Raw genomic sequence first — 15,910 nt, 5'->3', positions numbered from 1 at the left:
TCTTCTCTGCGTACACTGTTTTGTAAGCCACGTACAACGTCCATAACTGGAGCATACACCCAATGTCGAGTTCAGTCTGGCAAAGGTACACTTCGTTTTTGCCAGTTGTGGTTATCGCTGAAAGACTACAAGAATCATATTATAATATATTTAATTTTACACGTATATAGACACTATTTCAATATTGATTTCAAACCCAGGGCCGGATTAAATCATTCATTGTTAATAAGAAATTAGTAATTTAATATACTATATTTGCACAATAATCTTAAATAAAAAAAAAATGTATAAAAAAAAACCGAAAAAGGCATCGAGTTTTTTCATCCAGAAACTTCGGCGGAACTCAGAGAAAAAGTAAAAATTGCAAAACTACGGGGAAAACGATACCAGTTGGACGATTTTGCATACCAAATGGGACATGAGGTGGTCAAACTTTTGCTTTATAACTGCCAATACAACCCGATCGAATTAATTTGGGCGCGCAATTAAAAGGTAAGGTTGCAACCAAAAATAATACATATAAAATAGCCGACGACGTCGAAAATCTTATGCACGAAACAAAAAATATCAGAAATAGATGCAGTCATTCTAGAAAATTGGGAAAAATGTGTGAGACATGTAGAAAGATTTCAAGACATTAACTATGTTTCATAGATTGTATATTGGAGCCCATCATTTTAACAATTGACCCCAACGACAGCGACTATAACAGCAGTAAAGAGGAAAATTTTAAATTTTTCTAAATTTATTTTAACTTTTTTTTTTATTGAATTGTTTCGACTTATGAAGAAATTAAGTATACTGTTTTTTCGGATATTAATATGTGTTTAGGGGCATTAAAAGTCAAAGAGGAGCATTCTACAAACACCTCTGTGCTGTGCATGAAAATCGAATATCGAATCAAATCTAAATAATACAACTCATTTATATGTTTCTGAAAAAACGATGATATTGACAAAGTGAAAATGCTCCCAATCAAGGTAATATATTGGTCATCGGATTTGATTTCGAAATACAATTCAAAAATAATTTAAATGCAATTTACGATTAGGTCACAATAAGGATTTTTCAATGTTAAATGTTTTAAAAAAAACTCATAGTAATTTGACAAAATTAAAAAAGTTAAAAAATTTTAGGAGTAAATATACAATCAAATAAGCTCAATTAACACACATTACTAACATTATACAATTTTTATACAATAACACTAAACGACGATATTAATAAATAACACTGTATATAACACAACCGGATTATATATAATGTGACAAAAACGTAAATGTAATAAAAACAAAAATGTGTATTTATTATTAATTAATTTATAAAAAAAAACGACAATTAATTCATAAATTGATAATACATTATTGATTATATTTGTTCTATTTGATTACAGTAAAACCTCTCTATAACGGAATCGCTTGGGACCAACAATTTTTCCGTTATAAAGAGTTTTCCGTCTTAGAGAGGTAAAAAAAAATGTTTCAAGAATTTATGTATGTGTACGTATGTATTAAAAAAAATATATTTTAGGTAAATACCTCGTAAAACGTAAATTTATACAATAAGATTATTATACATATATGACTTAATATTTAAATTTGTTTTGTGTATAATACTAAAAAAAAATGAAAGTAATGTTTGTACCTTTTTTATAATTAAGAAAAATAGTTTTTAATATTTGATTGCTTTTTGTGTTTAAGAGCAGCACGTTCAGCACATTCTCGGGCTTTTGTTGTAAGTTCTAATAGATTTGTATTTGAAATGGTGGCTGAAAACCTTTGTAATTCTTCTAAGTATGAGATTGCAGTTTTAAAATCTTTTATTTTTGGCTCATCATTGGTCTCACTATCATCATTATCATCGTTTTCTACTTCTTTTTCTTCTTCTTCTAAAAATATCGCCGAATCGTAAGTTTGGTGCGTCTCTAATTTATTGTCAAATGTAATAAAATCTTCTACATCAACATTGGCTATAACGCATTCCTCATTAATATCGTTCAAAGCATTTTCTGGTAAATCTATACCATTGGTATTGGTTCCTTCATTTGAAACAAACCCGGCTTTATGAAAACAATTTTGTACACATTCAGCTTTTACATTATCGCAAGCCAACGCTATCCAATTGACTGCATCCAAAACACTTATTGATTTAGCGAGCTGATGAGCTGAAGAACAATTATCCATCTTGCATAATAACGATTGTAGCAAAAACTTACGATAGTAAGACTTGAACGTGTAAATCACTCCTTGATCCATTGGTTGGGTGATCGATGTGGTATTTGGGGGCAACATAAGTATTTTCGTATTAGATAGTTCGATCTTTGGGTGACATGCAGCATTATCTAAGAATATTAGGACGTTTCTATTCTGAGATCGCATATCTGCGTTAAAATAACGCAACCACTGCTCCATTATCTCTGTTGTCATCCAGGCTTTTTTATTAAATTTCCATATGACAGGTAACGAAGAAATGTCCATGTTCTTAAAACACCGTGGTTTATTAGACTTGCCAATTACCAATGGCTTCCTAATTTTTCCAGCCATACTACCACACATGAGCACTGTTAAGCAATCCTTTGATTTTTTCCCTCCAGAACAAGACTCACTTTTCTGTACTGGTGACTTAGTAGGAATACCTCTGAAAAAAAGACCCGTTTCGTCAGCATTGTACACGTCTTTTGCTTCATACCCAGCAATGAGTCTTGATATTTTTTGCTTCCACTCCACCACAGTTTCTTGATTAACGTCATTAGCCTCACCACTAACTTGTTTCCAAACAATGTCATGCCTTTTTTTAAATTTTTCTAGCCAACCGTTCGAAACCTTGAAATCTTTGACATTCATTTTTTCAGCCAATTTCATAGCTTCTGTTTGTATAATTGGACCGGAAATTGGCAAATTTTTTGACCGAACGCTGACAAACCACTCATACAACTTTTGATCAATTTGTTCAAATGAGGGAGTTTTCACTCTTTTACTCTTTCCCGAGTTTTTGCTATTTACCCATTCATCCATAATCTTTTCTTTATTTTTTATCGCGTCGTAAACTTGAGTTTTTCCACATTTAAATCTAGCAATAAGTTCCTTCGTACTTAGTTTTTGTGTCTCCTTCAACTCGATTAGTGTAACTTTATCTGACAAAGTCAGAGCTGTACGTGGCATATTAGCGAGTAAAAACTAAAAACAGTACGAAAACAAACCAAATCACAACGATAAAACAGACGGTGAGGACTGCACGTTTACTAAACGATATGAACAATTCAACAGAAAAAAGACGACTGGGCAGTTCATACATTAAAGGTATGTACATACGTACATATCTAATCTTTAATAATAATCAATAGTATGACAATCGTGAAACGATACCGTCGAATGATATTTCAGATAATGACAGATAAAGTTTAGATTATCTAGTTACCAAACATATATATTATATACATACATATAGTTTATACTTATGTAAGTGTATGTAATTTATCTTTAAATAATTCTATTTTCCGTTTAACAGAGGGTATTTTTACTAATTGGATTACGAAAATTTTCCGTTTCCGTTTTGTAGAGGTTCCGTCTTAAAGAGTTCAATTTTATATATTATTTGAACCGGGACTATTGACATTTTCCGTTATAAGGAGGATTCCGTCTAACAGAGGGTCCGTTATAAAGAGGTTTTACTGTATATGAGTTCAGTGCTTTGCGAAAGGTTTTGGTTCCAACCCCCCCCCCCCCCCGAAACGTACTAGGTTCGGGAAATACGATAACGGTTCATCCCTGTGTCTATCGATCCGATGTCCTTTCGGATCGACAATGTGATCCGGTTTTTCTGTATGTTTCTAGAACTTAAGTGTCTACTGGTTTTATGTAATAAAATATAATAATATTCGTATCTAAATTGTTTGCCATGTAGGTCTTTTACATCCGTAAAAGATTCCAAATATAGAATTAACATAATAATTATAATCATGATTAACCAACTTTACCAATTCTAGTATTAATACGCGCAACCAGATTATTCTAATAGAATGTGACGTCAGCCGCCAAGGATTTTATTGATTTTATTGATTGTGGGAGTGTGGAATATACTGAATACTGATAACAAATCCTTGGCGGATGACGTAGCACGATGCGTATCATTTGATTGCTGACATACCTAATTATTTAATCATGATTATAATCTAATTAATATAATAAATTATAAACAATAGCAGTATCAATATGATTCTTTTTTTAATTATATACATTTATAGTAACGTATACTTCAAAATAATATAACTCATACATCACAGTCAAACGTAAAATGATATATTATATTCATATAACGGGCAGTTTCAATATGACCATTACCTATAATAATCCCAAGAATGAACTAATGAAAATGGTTAGATACTAGATAGGTCTTATTTTTCCAATGAATAGAAAAAGTCTGGACAAACGTACTTTGTGTAATGGAAAGGTTATCTACAATTTATAATTTTAATTTTAAATTTACAGAATTAAACAAATTATAGTATAAATCAGATACCCAGAGACATGGATTAGTATTGGGTAGTATCTCGCATTATCATTTCATCATTATTGTATAGTATTAATTTATTTATTATGCTTGTAAAATTTGGTACACTAAGAAACTTTTACTTTAGATATTGATTCGGCTGAATGAATCCAGTGTCGATGACTAAAAGTTTTTCTCCGATTCTCCATGCCCATACTATCAAATCAAATGCTGGATATTCACGCAAGCCGATTAAATATTCCAATTTTAGAAACAGTATAGACTTATAAGCTGCAGAACAGCTATTATCTGAAATGTATTATAATTTTAAAATTTAAATTCTTTAATTATGTAGCTCATTATTATATAATGGATGGTGGTAGATAATTATTAGAATTATAAATAAAAGACATTTTAAGTCTATTATATGCTCAAAACCTTCACTAAAAATCAATTACACCGTATAGTAATTCAATGAAAATTAAGTACAAAGTACATAAATACATAAATTGTGTTTCGTCTTACATCCATTTTACACTCACATAGTAGCCCTAAAATTATTTTATAAAACAAATTTATTTTCCGTACATACCAATAAGAGTTGCTAACACTTTTAGTTCAGGGTACGAACATATAACCACCTTAGATATTGGTGGTTGTTCAGCCAAAGCCAATAAATCTATTTCACAACAATCAACACACCCAATGCCTTCTAAAGGTAATTCGTGTTTCGTACCACTACTATTTTGAAACGATTTACTGCCAACTATTAAGATATCTTCTTTTTTAGTAACAACATCATAAAATATTATGGTCTTTCCGGCTCGTATCAATAAAACATCTTTGGTTACGAACTTCAACTCATCGACATTTTCTGGTTTCAACCATCTGAAACAGTTTATTTTATTGAATAAAAATTTGTTGTGGTTATGTCAATACACATGAGTTATTTATAATAATACGGACAATACGGGATATTTTGTTATATCCCGTGCGGCGTGCTCTTTCACAAAATGCAATATTACTTATTAGTTTTGGTTATTAGTCAACAAACTGCAGCGTTTGGAGCCGCAGTATTTGTCAATGATGCTAATGCGATTACATATTATTTCTTTTACTATTCGGCGCTGTTGAGTGTTGATTATTTAATTTATTATATATTATTATTATTTTATGTATTTGTTTTTTACTAATATATTATTTTAATAATGACCGGTTAAAAAGAGTTGAGGGGTCGTCAAAATTGTAAGAAAACTTTGTTAAAACACAAAAAACGGTATAAATCTAGTTTAGCGCCCACGCAGTTTTCTAAATTTTATTTTACCAGATTGATGTGTTTTTTTACGCTGAGAACGATGGTGCAATCAGAATTGAGCGGTAAAATTTAGTTTTTGAGTTATAACACTTTCATATTGAAAATATGTTAAATAAATCAATATGTTAATTAATATTTATATTACTAATAACACACTATTAACTTATTAGTAATAAGTAATACATTAATATTTAATATAGTATGCGTTGGGACACCGTAGAGACCACACGTATTTTGCGCGAATCGCTTTTAGTAGCTCTCGATAGCAGTATCAAAACAACTGTGCTGGATACGGCAAATCGGTATGTATACAACATTAATCTGAACACAAAGTCCAATAACACAACCGCATAGCATAAACCAACACGCACGGGCGATAAGCCCGTTATTATAAATTATTACAAACTCGTTACATAACAACTAACATTAATTAAAATGAGCTCCAATTCATATACCTCCGATAAATCAAATCGTAACAAATATAAAGTCCCACCTCTCATCATTAACAAATCCAGACTTCTCTTAAATAATGAAGAAGATATAAACTCTCTATCACCAAACTCCGACAACTAGTTCAGATCACCGAGAAAATCGACTAAAGTGCAAGACCGCTCCAATACCAAAACACCATCTTTCTTTACACCTAATCGGTACTCTGCATTAGATTCTATGGAAACAGGCCAAACAGATATGCCTCCAAATACATCTGACACAATCAACGCATCGACTAATGACCAAAATATAAGCCCAAACAACAATGATATACAAATACAATCAACTGATAATCTCCTGAAAATACCACCTCTATTCGTAATTAACATATCTGAATTTACACAATTTCGTCAACTGATATCTACAATCATTCATAATGACTTTTCTATCGCAGCTAAAATAAATAACATAAAAATTAATTTACAAACAATAGAAGACTTCAGATCGCTCACCAAATTCCTTGATGAAAACAAATACGAATATTACACATACAGATTAAAAGAAGAAAAAGGCATATCAGCTATAATAAGAAACTTACCTATGTCAATTACGGAAACGGAGGTCACAGAAGAACTAAAAAACCTAAATTTTCCTGTTCATATAGTTATAAGACTAACTAACAAAGACAAAGCACCCACCCCTCTACTAGCTTTACAACTAATAAATAACCCCAAAGCCCAAGAAATCTTCAAACTTAATAAACTGCTAAACTGTATAATAACCATAGAGCACCGGCGAAAATCAAATGACCCTCCCCAATGTACCAACTGCCAAAGATATGGACATATTCACAAATCATGCAAACTACAACCTCGCTGCGTCAAATGTAACGGTTCACACCACTACACGAAATGCGATAAGACCTTGATAACCCCACCAAATTGTGTAAATTGCAACGGCTCACACCCAGCTAATTATAAAGGATGTACGTACTTTAAAAAGATCAAACAAAAAAAACCAGCCAATACACAAAACAAGTTTCCATCTGAAAACATACCATTATCAAATGCAACCACTAATAAAATTAATAATAATAATGACAAACCCACAAAAAATATCTCAAATCAGGCCTCATACGCAGATATAATCAGAGGAAAAACTAAATACGCCCACCAAACAACTCAAAACAACGAAGAAAACACATCAACTGAATTCCTAAATGAAAATCTTCAAAAAACAATAACAAAGTTTATCGAAAATATTCTTCAAAATATACAGACCATCATAAGCTCCATCTTCCACTCAATTACAAACAACCTATCTATACCTCTCAATAATGAACACAATTAAACTAAAAGATATCAAACTTGTCAACTGGAATGCCAATGGCATTAAAAACAAAAAATCAACAATTATCGAATTCTTATCTCGACAGAAAATAGACATAGCATGCATAACTGAAACCCATCTTATAAACAACGAGCCTTTCAAGATCACCGGGTATAATACCTATAGAAATGACAGAAACACGACTCACTCATCCGGAGGAGTAGCCATTCTAATAAGAAAATCAATCAAGCATCATCAATCAAGCACACCTAAAATGATTAATATTGAAGCCATTACCATAACAGTCTCAACAGACAAACATGATATAAAAATAATATCAGCCTACAATCCACCAAATAAACAAATCCAAAAAGACGATATATCCGGACTTTTCAATAACAACCCAACATTACTATTAGGAGACCTTAACTCCAAAAATGAAATTTGGGGTTCCTTAAAATCAAATCCAAATGGTAACAAATTATTAAAATTCACCTCTGAGCTAGGAATACTAATTTCACCGCCAGAAGAACCAACCTTCCAACGCGTTGGCAGACAACCAGATATACTTGACATCGCCCTAATTTCTAATATCTCAGCTGATATACATCACCAAGTCATTAACGAACTAGACTCAGATCATTTACCAGTTATCACCACCTTATGTAAACAAGCTAAAATAAATATGCCAAATCCAAAATCAATAAATCGACCAATAAACTGGGACACATTTAGAGAAAATCTCGACAAAAATATAAAAATCAACAAACCCCTCCAAAACAATTGTGAAATCGACAACAATACACAACATCTAACTAAATCAATACAAGATGCAATAAAGTCCGCGCTAACCCCTGGAATTTCAACAAAAAAACAACCCAATCACGCCACTCAACTCCCACTTCATATCTAAAATCTACTAAAAGAAAAACACAGGGCAAGGAGAATATGGCAAAGAACAAGAATAATCAATATCAAAAAACGCTTAAACCAACTAACCAGGAGAGTCAAATGGGAACTGGACAACCACAGATATAACTCCTATAAAACATATCTATCCAAATTAAACCCAAAATATGCCAGCCTATGGACAGCCACAAAGAGAATCCTAAAACAACGAGATACGATTCCCCCCCTTAAAATTGGCATAGCAAAATATGAAACAAACCCAAAAAAATGCAAAGTCTTTGCTCACCACTTTGAAAACTGCTTTACCTTGGAAGACGAAGACATAAACAAATTACAAGACACTGATCCTACCCACAAAAACCAAAACCAAAATCAAATAAAAATAAATCCGATCTGCCCTTGCAGTCCCAATGAAATAAAACAGATAATCGACTGGCTCGCAAACAAAAAAAGCCCAGGGCACGATCTCATCACTAACAAAATCCTCAAAAACCTTACGTCAAAATCTCTTGCATACCTAGCGAGCCTCCTAAACGCAATGCTCAGAATCGGGTATTTTCCAAATACCTGGAAAATTGCTATAATTATTCCGATCCATAAACCTGGAAAAAATAAAAACTCACCGACAAGCTACAGACCAATAAGCTTACTCCCTACCCTCTCCAAAATACTAGAACGAATAATGCTCCGCAGAATAAAACCATATCTCAAAATCATTCCATTCCATCAATTTGGTTTTAAACCTCTACACTCTACATGTCACCAACTTCAAAGAATATCTGAAATAATAGTAAAGGGATTCGAAAAAAAAGAATACACAACTACGGTCTTTCTTGACGTCGCACAGGCCTTCGACAAAGTCTGGCACCAAGGCCTTCTTCAAAAGCTAGCTAAACTAAATCTATAAACTTATTTTTATAATGGCTGTGGGTGAGTTGCGGCCCGGCGTGTCGTTTCCGGTGTTGGAGACCGGTGAATTCCGGCCCGACAATATTTTAGCCGTAGGTTAGTTGCGGCCCGACAATATTTTAGGTATAGGTGAGTTGCGGCCCGTATAATTATCATTACCTATGTACCTATTGGCTAGTAACTATATGTACTATGTACCTGTCAGATGGCTATACATATAGTGATAAACGAATTGTTCGATCGATACCTATGGCAAGTTATATTTTTATATGATATAATAAAGATAATATAGATCGTGTTATTGTATTATCTGTCATATGACTTGCATTAACTACGATAATCGGATAATTTCAAATGACAAAATGATTACACAAATTGACACAATACTAAAAAATATGTATTATTATTTATTAATCAATTTATATTGTGATGTTTATATACATGGACTATGTATAGTATATATTATATAATATGTAGTATGTAGATTATTGTATGGCCGCAATTCGTACGTACCTCTCATAAACCCGGGCCGCAACTCGTACGTTATTTAGGGTTCGGGCCGCAACTCACCAACACCGTTTATAATATAACCAGATCATTTATCACAAACCGCTCCTTTCAAGTCCGATAGGTACTGATACCTCTAATACACACCTAGTAAAAGCTGGAATTCCACAAGGATCAGTTCTAGGACCTATCTATTCAACATTTACTGCTACGATATCCCAAAACCACAGGTATGTCATTTAGCAATGTACGCAGATGATACTGCTATCATAACTCAGAATACAAACCTTGAAACCTCAATCGCAGACCTACAAAACTCGCTTGACCAAATATCAAACTGGTTTGTAAAATGGAAACTAAAATTAAATCCTGATAAAAGCGAAGCAAAGATTTTCACCTTAAAAAGATATACAAACCCAACCGAGATAAAAGTAAATAACCAAACTATAACATGGAATAGCAAGGATCAAGCAATAAAATATCTCGGAGTGTTTCTTGACGAAAAATTAACCTGGAAAACACATATCAACAAGAAATTAAACCAAGCATACACTAGAATGAGACTACTATATCCCCTGATAAACTATAGCTCTACGCTACAGATCAAATGTTCACTTCTAATATATACATCGATTATAAGACCACTTATAACATACGCATGCCCTGTATGGGCTGCTGTCTCCAAATCAAAAATGAAAAAACTTCAAACAATACAGAATAAATTCCTCAGAATAGCCCTTAAATCTCCATGGTTTATGCGCAAAAAACAAATCCATAATGACACTGGAATACCCTACCTAGATAAATGGATCCAAGACCAACACAAAAAATTCCACCAACAACTAAAATCAGTCGAAGGAGCCGTTCACTACGAAATCGGTAAACGAACAAAAAACCCCAGACTGAAACCTCGTCTCCCACAAGATATCTTCCAATCCGAAGAACCAACATCAGGACCATCTGAGTCTGAATCAGAACAAACATAAAAACACACTCATCACTTTAAAATTACAGCTATATTTTATATTCCTATTTATCTATAATTATTTATATCCTATATTTATAATATGTAGACCACTATTGTAAACCTTAACTTTATTTGTTAAAACCTTGTAAAAACAAAGCATTTGTTGAAACAAAAATATTAATAAATAAAAAAAAAAAAATATTTAATAAATTATGTATTTGTCGCATCCACTTAGTGTAATCGTATTTTTCATGTAATGGATATCCACATCATGAACTACCTACTATCATATCGTGTAAGTCAAATTTAAGTTCATGTTCATGAAATGGAAACTCTTATTTTACACTTTGTGTAATATTTTAAATTAATTACATCAATAGGTAACATATCGTTAAATAATAACATTCACATGATTACACGAATCTAATATTTTAAATTTTAAGCATTAAGATACTAAGTAGGTACTGTAGAACTGTACTACCTACTATGATATATTGTTATCGATACCATTATTGATAAATGATCGCAACAATTATACGAGTGTGATACGATTCGGCATTCTGGAAAAGTTTTTATTTTTTTATGATACCAACACGTCCTCTGATATGACACGAGTGATCAAACCGTTCTATTTATGAGAAAATCTTTTTATCTAAAATGGAATTTGTTTTATTTACTATTTTTTTTTACGAAAAATTAAATAATCATTGCGTAAATAAACCTGGAAAAACCACCTATCAAAAATAATGTTCAATTTATGATTGAAGACATTTTAACAGCCAAAGTAAAAATGTAAGTAATCATTAAAATAGAAATAACGTAAGACAGAAGAAATTATAACAATTAGGGGATGCATTAAAAAAAAATTTTTTTTATATTCTTTAGAATTAAAACGTTGTTTAAATTATACGTATATCGTTAAGAGGAAATTTAAAGGTAGGAGTATTATCTAGGAAATGACATATGCTTTTATTGATATTATAATTTTAAAGTGAGTTATAACTATGTAAAATAAAACAACTTTACAATTTTCATAACTCACTTTAAAATGATAATATCAATTAAAGCATATTTCATTTCCTAGATAATATTCTTACCTTTAAATTTGATAATATGTAAATTTACTGGTATTGATTTAATTGATCATAATAAAGACATTCTAATTACGGAGTTGAAACTTGGGATTAGAAATTTAATTCTCTGCCTAAAAATCCAAAAAAACGCAATGGAAACTCTGTCAATATGAAATGATATGTAATAAAATATTTTCAAGCTTTTACAAATTCTGGCAACATTGCCTGTTTTGATTGAAACAGTCGAGAGATCTTTTTCGACATTATAACGGATAAAAACATACTTAGAAAACTCAATATCTGAGGTAAATATTTCATGTCAATAACCCCAAAAATATAATACTTAATTATTTTTTTCAGAAAAGACTTAATGGCCTTGTCATGTTATCTATTCATCAAGATTTAGATTGTCAGATTGATAATTGACAAATAAAAAAATAAAAATAAATTTTATAATATAATTTGACATTTGTAATTCTGTAATAGTTTAATTTGATTTTAATAAGTTAATAAAACCCTAACAATAAGTTAATAAAGAGCATTTTATACAAATTTATAAAATTATTTCACTATTATGACACTCCCTCCTCCACACCGAAAAATAAAAATAAGTACGTCACTAGAATGAGCAGCATAGGAGTCGAAACTTCGAAATAATTTTCTGTACGATGTGCACTTGCGCGGACCGATTCGGCTGAGAAGAGGTAGCAGTTTGAATAAATATTCTATTTTATATTAAATAAATACAAATTTGGATTGTTATTAAAAAGTAATAATTTTAAAATGTAAACGATAAAAAAAATAATAAAATATATAATTTAATTTTTTTGGAAGAATCTAAAATTATTCAAATTATAGCTCGATTCATTGATATTGAAAAATCTACCTGGCAAATAAACATTTATCTGATACTCCTGTACTTTTATCTGCGTGATAGTATAAAGTTTCTTCGCTTATTGATTTTAAAGTTATATTTTCTTCTGTTTCCTCCATCTTCTATCAAAGTTTAAAATTTAATTGTTTTAAGTACATAGAATTTAAGTGCACAAACTAAATTGTAAACATTAAATATTCGTTTTGTATATTTTTCTGACAGATGGACAAGATAACTAGGGAAACTGTTTATACATATTATTATAAATTATAACGATTTATAAATATTTATTTATTTATTTATTTATTATTTAATTTTTGAATACATAATTATTGGCAAATACAAAAAAAAATATAACAACTGTTAATTATTTATCTTACAATAATATTTGCAACAAAGAAAATCACGACGTGAAATTACAATTAACAATTAGTTATTTTTGTTTTATATTCCAGGGCTTATTCTAAGGATTTTTACCTACTGCTTGATTTTTATCCTACTAGATAGGAGATAACATAATAATAGCGGGAACACTGTACAACCACAGAATAGAACACAACACTACACGGGTAGACTGGTAGACAGAATGAAATATTCTGTGATAATATCTTCTATACCGTGATCAGACATCAGTCTATAAATAGAATGGCTAATTTTTATTTTGAAAAAATAGTAAGCAACATGTCGAGTATGTTTATCATGTTAACACGTTAGTGGTTCGTCCTTAGTTATTGCTACTCGTTTATTAGTTTATTTTTTTATTTAATTGTGATTTGTGATTAAATTTAGTTGTATTACCTAATACCTATTTAAATAAAAGTGAAAATGAATTTATCAGATTCTGAATGCGATGATCCAAAACTATCAACACCGAAAAAAAGGGCAATACGTAATAAGTTGTATAAATTGGATAAGAGGATGAATAGAAAGCAATTTAAAAAAGAATGGCTTGAGTTGAGTCAGTTTAAAAATTGGCTTAAAGAAATTCCAAATAATAATTTAAAGTGTAAGTGCATTGCATGCAACACAATTTTATCATGCGGAAAAAGTGAATTAGTAAAACACTGTAATGAAGCGAAGCATATAGCAAATGCCAAAGGTATAAAAGGAACCAAACCTATATCTATGAATTCATCAACGTCAGTCACTAGCAGTCAAAAAAATGAGTTGGACAATGTTAAAAAAGCTGAAATCAAATTGTCATGTTTTTATGCTACAAATAATATTGCACTTCAAACCATCGAAACACTCACACCTATTTTAAAAGAAATTTTCTCTGACTCAAAAATCGCACAAAATCTTCAATTCTCAAGGAAAAAATGTGTTGGTATAATTGAAAATGTTATATTACCAGTTGAAAACGAAGATACTGTAAAAATTATTCAACATAATCCATTCTCAATTTTAATCGATGAAAGCACAGATATAAGTTGTCATAAGTTTTTATGTGTACTTGTGAGATTTGTTCACCCTGCAGATGGTCAGGTATGTACAAGACTACTAGAATTAGTTCCAGTTGATGCTAAAGACTGTAGTGCAAGAAAATTGGTAGAAGAGTTCAAAAATTGTTTAAATTTAAAACAGATCCCTTTTCAAAATTTAGTTAGTGTTGCAAGTGACGGTGCAAATGTCATGGTAGGTAATAATAATTCTTTTTTTCTCATTTAAAAGTGAACTTCCAAAATTAATATTAATGCAATGTATTTGTCATTCTGCTGCACTTGCTGCAAGTAAAGCTACACAACAATTGCCTCGTTCACCAGAAGATTTATTAAGATTGGTATCTTCATACGTTTCTGGTAGTGCAAAACGCACAGAAATATTATTAGAAATCTAGGAATTTTTTGATGGTCACAAGAAAAAAATATTAAAATTAGCAAACACGAGATGGCTAGCGTTACATCAGTGTGTTGTTAGAATGCTGGGTAAGTCTTACACACTATTTTACACTTGCTGTAACAGAAGACCATCTTAAAAGTGCTGAAATAATTTTGGATATGTTAAGAAATCAAGTTATTAAATCCTATTTCTTATTTTTGAAGTATTCATTACAATACTTTAATTCTTATAATGCAATGTTTCAGACAAGATCAATTATAATTCAGGACTTGTATAGTAACACTACAAAACTTTTAAAACTACTATGTCAAAACTTTATTAAACCATCATTACTAAGAGATGATTTATCTAAATTAGTATACGATGATCCTAACAATTTACTGCCTGAAAGTGAGGTTTTCCTTGGAGCAGAATGTGAAATGGGGATAAACAATTTACCTGACTCAATTGTCTCTGAAGTAAGAACTCAATGTCTTAAATTTTATATAAAAGCTGCCGAAAAAATAAGCATTAGACTACAATTATATAATAAAATGTTTAAAGAAATAACAGTTTTGGATTCATCTATAGCTTTAGACGCAAGCAACCGTAGCTCGGTTAAATATTTTCCAGTTCTCTCAAATATTTTTGAAAATTATATAAATTCAACTAAACTAATTGAAGAGTGGAGAGAATCGCCATATTTTTTTAAGAAGGAAGAAATTAATAATTTAAAAAACATGAGCATTAATGAAATGTGGCATAATATTGGACAAGTAAATGATTTTACAAGTGATACAAATAAATTTTTAAATATTTCTAAACTGACAAAATTGGTATTAACATTACCACATAGTAACGCAGAAGCGGAAAAGATATTTTCTGTTGTCAACGATGTCAAAACCAAAAAAAGGAACCGTATATCTGATGACACATTAAATGTTGTTACTGTGATCAGATCATCATTTCAAGATAAAAATATTTCATCTGCAGATTTCAAAATAACAAAATCACATACAGATTTGCACAATGTTACCATGTATAAATAGTATGTAAAAATATGTATTAATATGTACAAATTTATAATTGACATTTGTATATTTTATACTTAAATAAAACACATATTTGGTCATTTTAAATACGACAGACTTTATTAATTATCTACTTAGTCTATACCAAAATTATACTTTAATAATAATCTTTATTAGTACTATCTTTATTATCATAAAGATAATTAACTTTATAAACAACCGTGATCATAGAGTGTTACTCACAGATATATACAATAA

General features: G+C 30.7%; 2 protein-coding genes across 2 annotated transcripts; both read right to left on the bottom strand.

The window, feature by feature from the left end:
• Positions 1-1,655: 1,655 nt before the first annotated feature.
• On the bottom strand, positions 1,656-3,161 carry LOC132924984 (tigger transposable element-derived protein 4-like). Its single transcript, XM_060989421.1, has one exon. It carries the CDS (start codon positions 3,159-3,161, stop codon positions 1,656-1,658), a length of 1,506 nt encoding a protein of 501 aa, XP_060845404.1.
• Positions 3,162-4,627: 1,466 nt separating this feature from the next.
• LOC132924983 (uncharacterized) lies at positions 4,628-12,922 on the bottom strand. The gene is made up of 3 exons (XM_060989418.1): positions 12,816-12,922; positions 5,081-5,376; positions 4,628-4,797 (listed from the first exon to the last, which is right to left on the bottom strand). Exons 1-3 carry the CDS (start codon positions 12,920-12,922, stop codon positions 4,628-4,630), a joined length of 573 nt encoding a protein of 190 aa, XP_060845401.1.
• Between the last annotated feature and the right edge of the window lie 2,988 nt (positions 12,923-15,910).

Source organism: Rhopalosiphum padi, chromosome 3, assembly GCF_020882245.1.
Source record: "Rhopalosiphum padi isolate XX-2018 chromosome 3, ASM2088224v1, whole genome shotgun sequence".
Lineage (NCBI taxonomy): Eukaryota > Metazoa > Arthropoda > Insecta > Hemiptera > Aphididae > Rhopalosiphum > Rhopalosiphum padi.
This window is presented reverse-complemented; position numbering and strand designations above follow the sequence as displayed.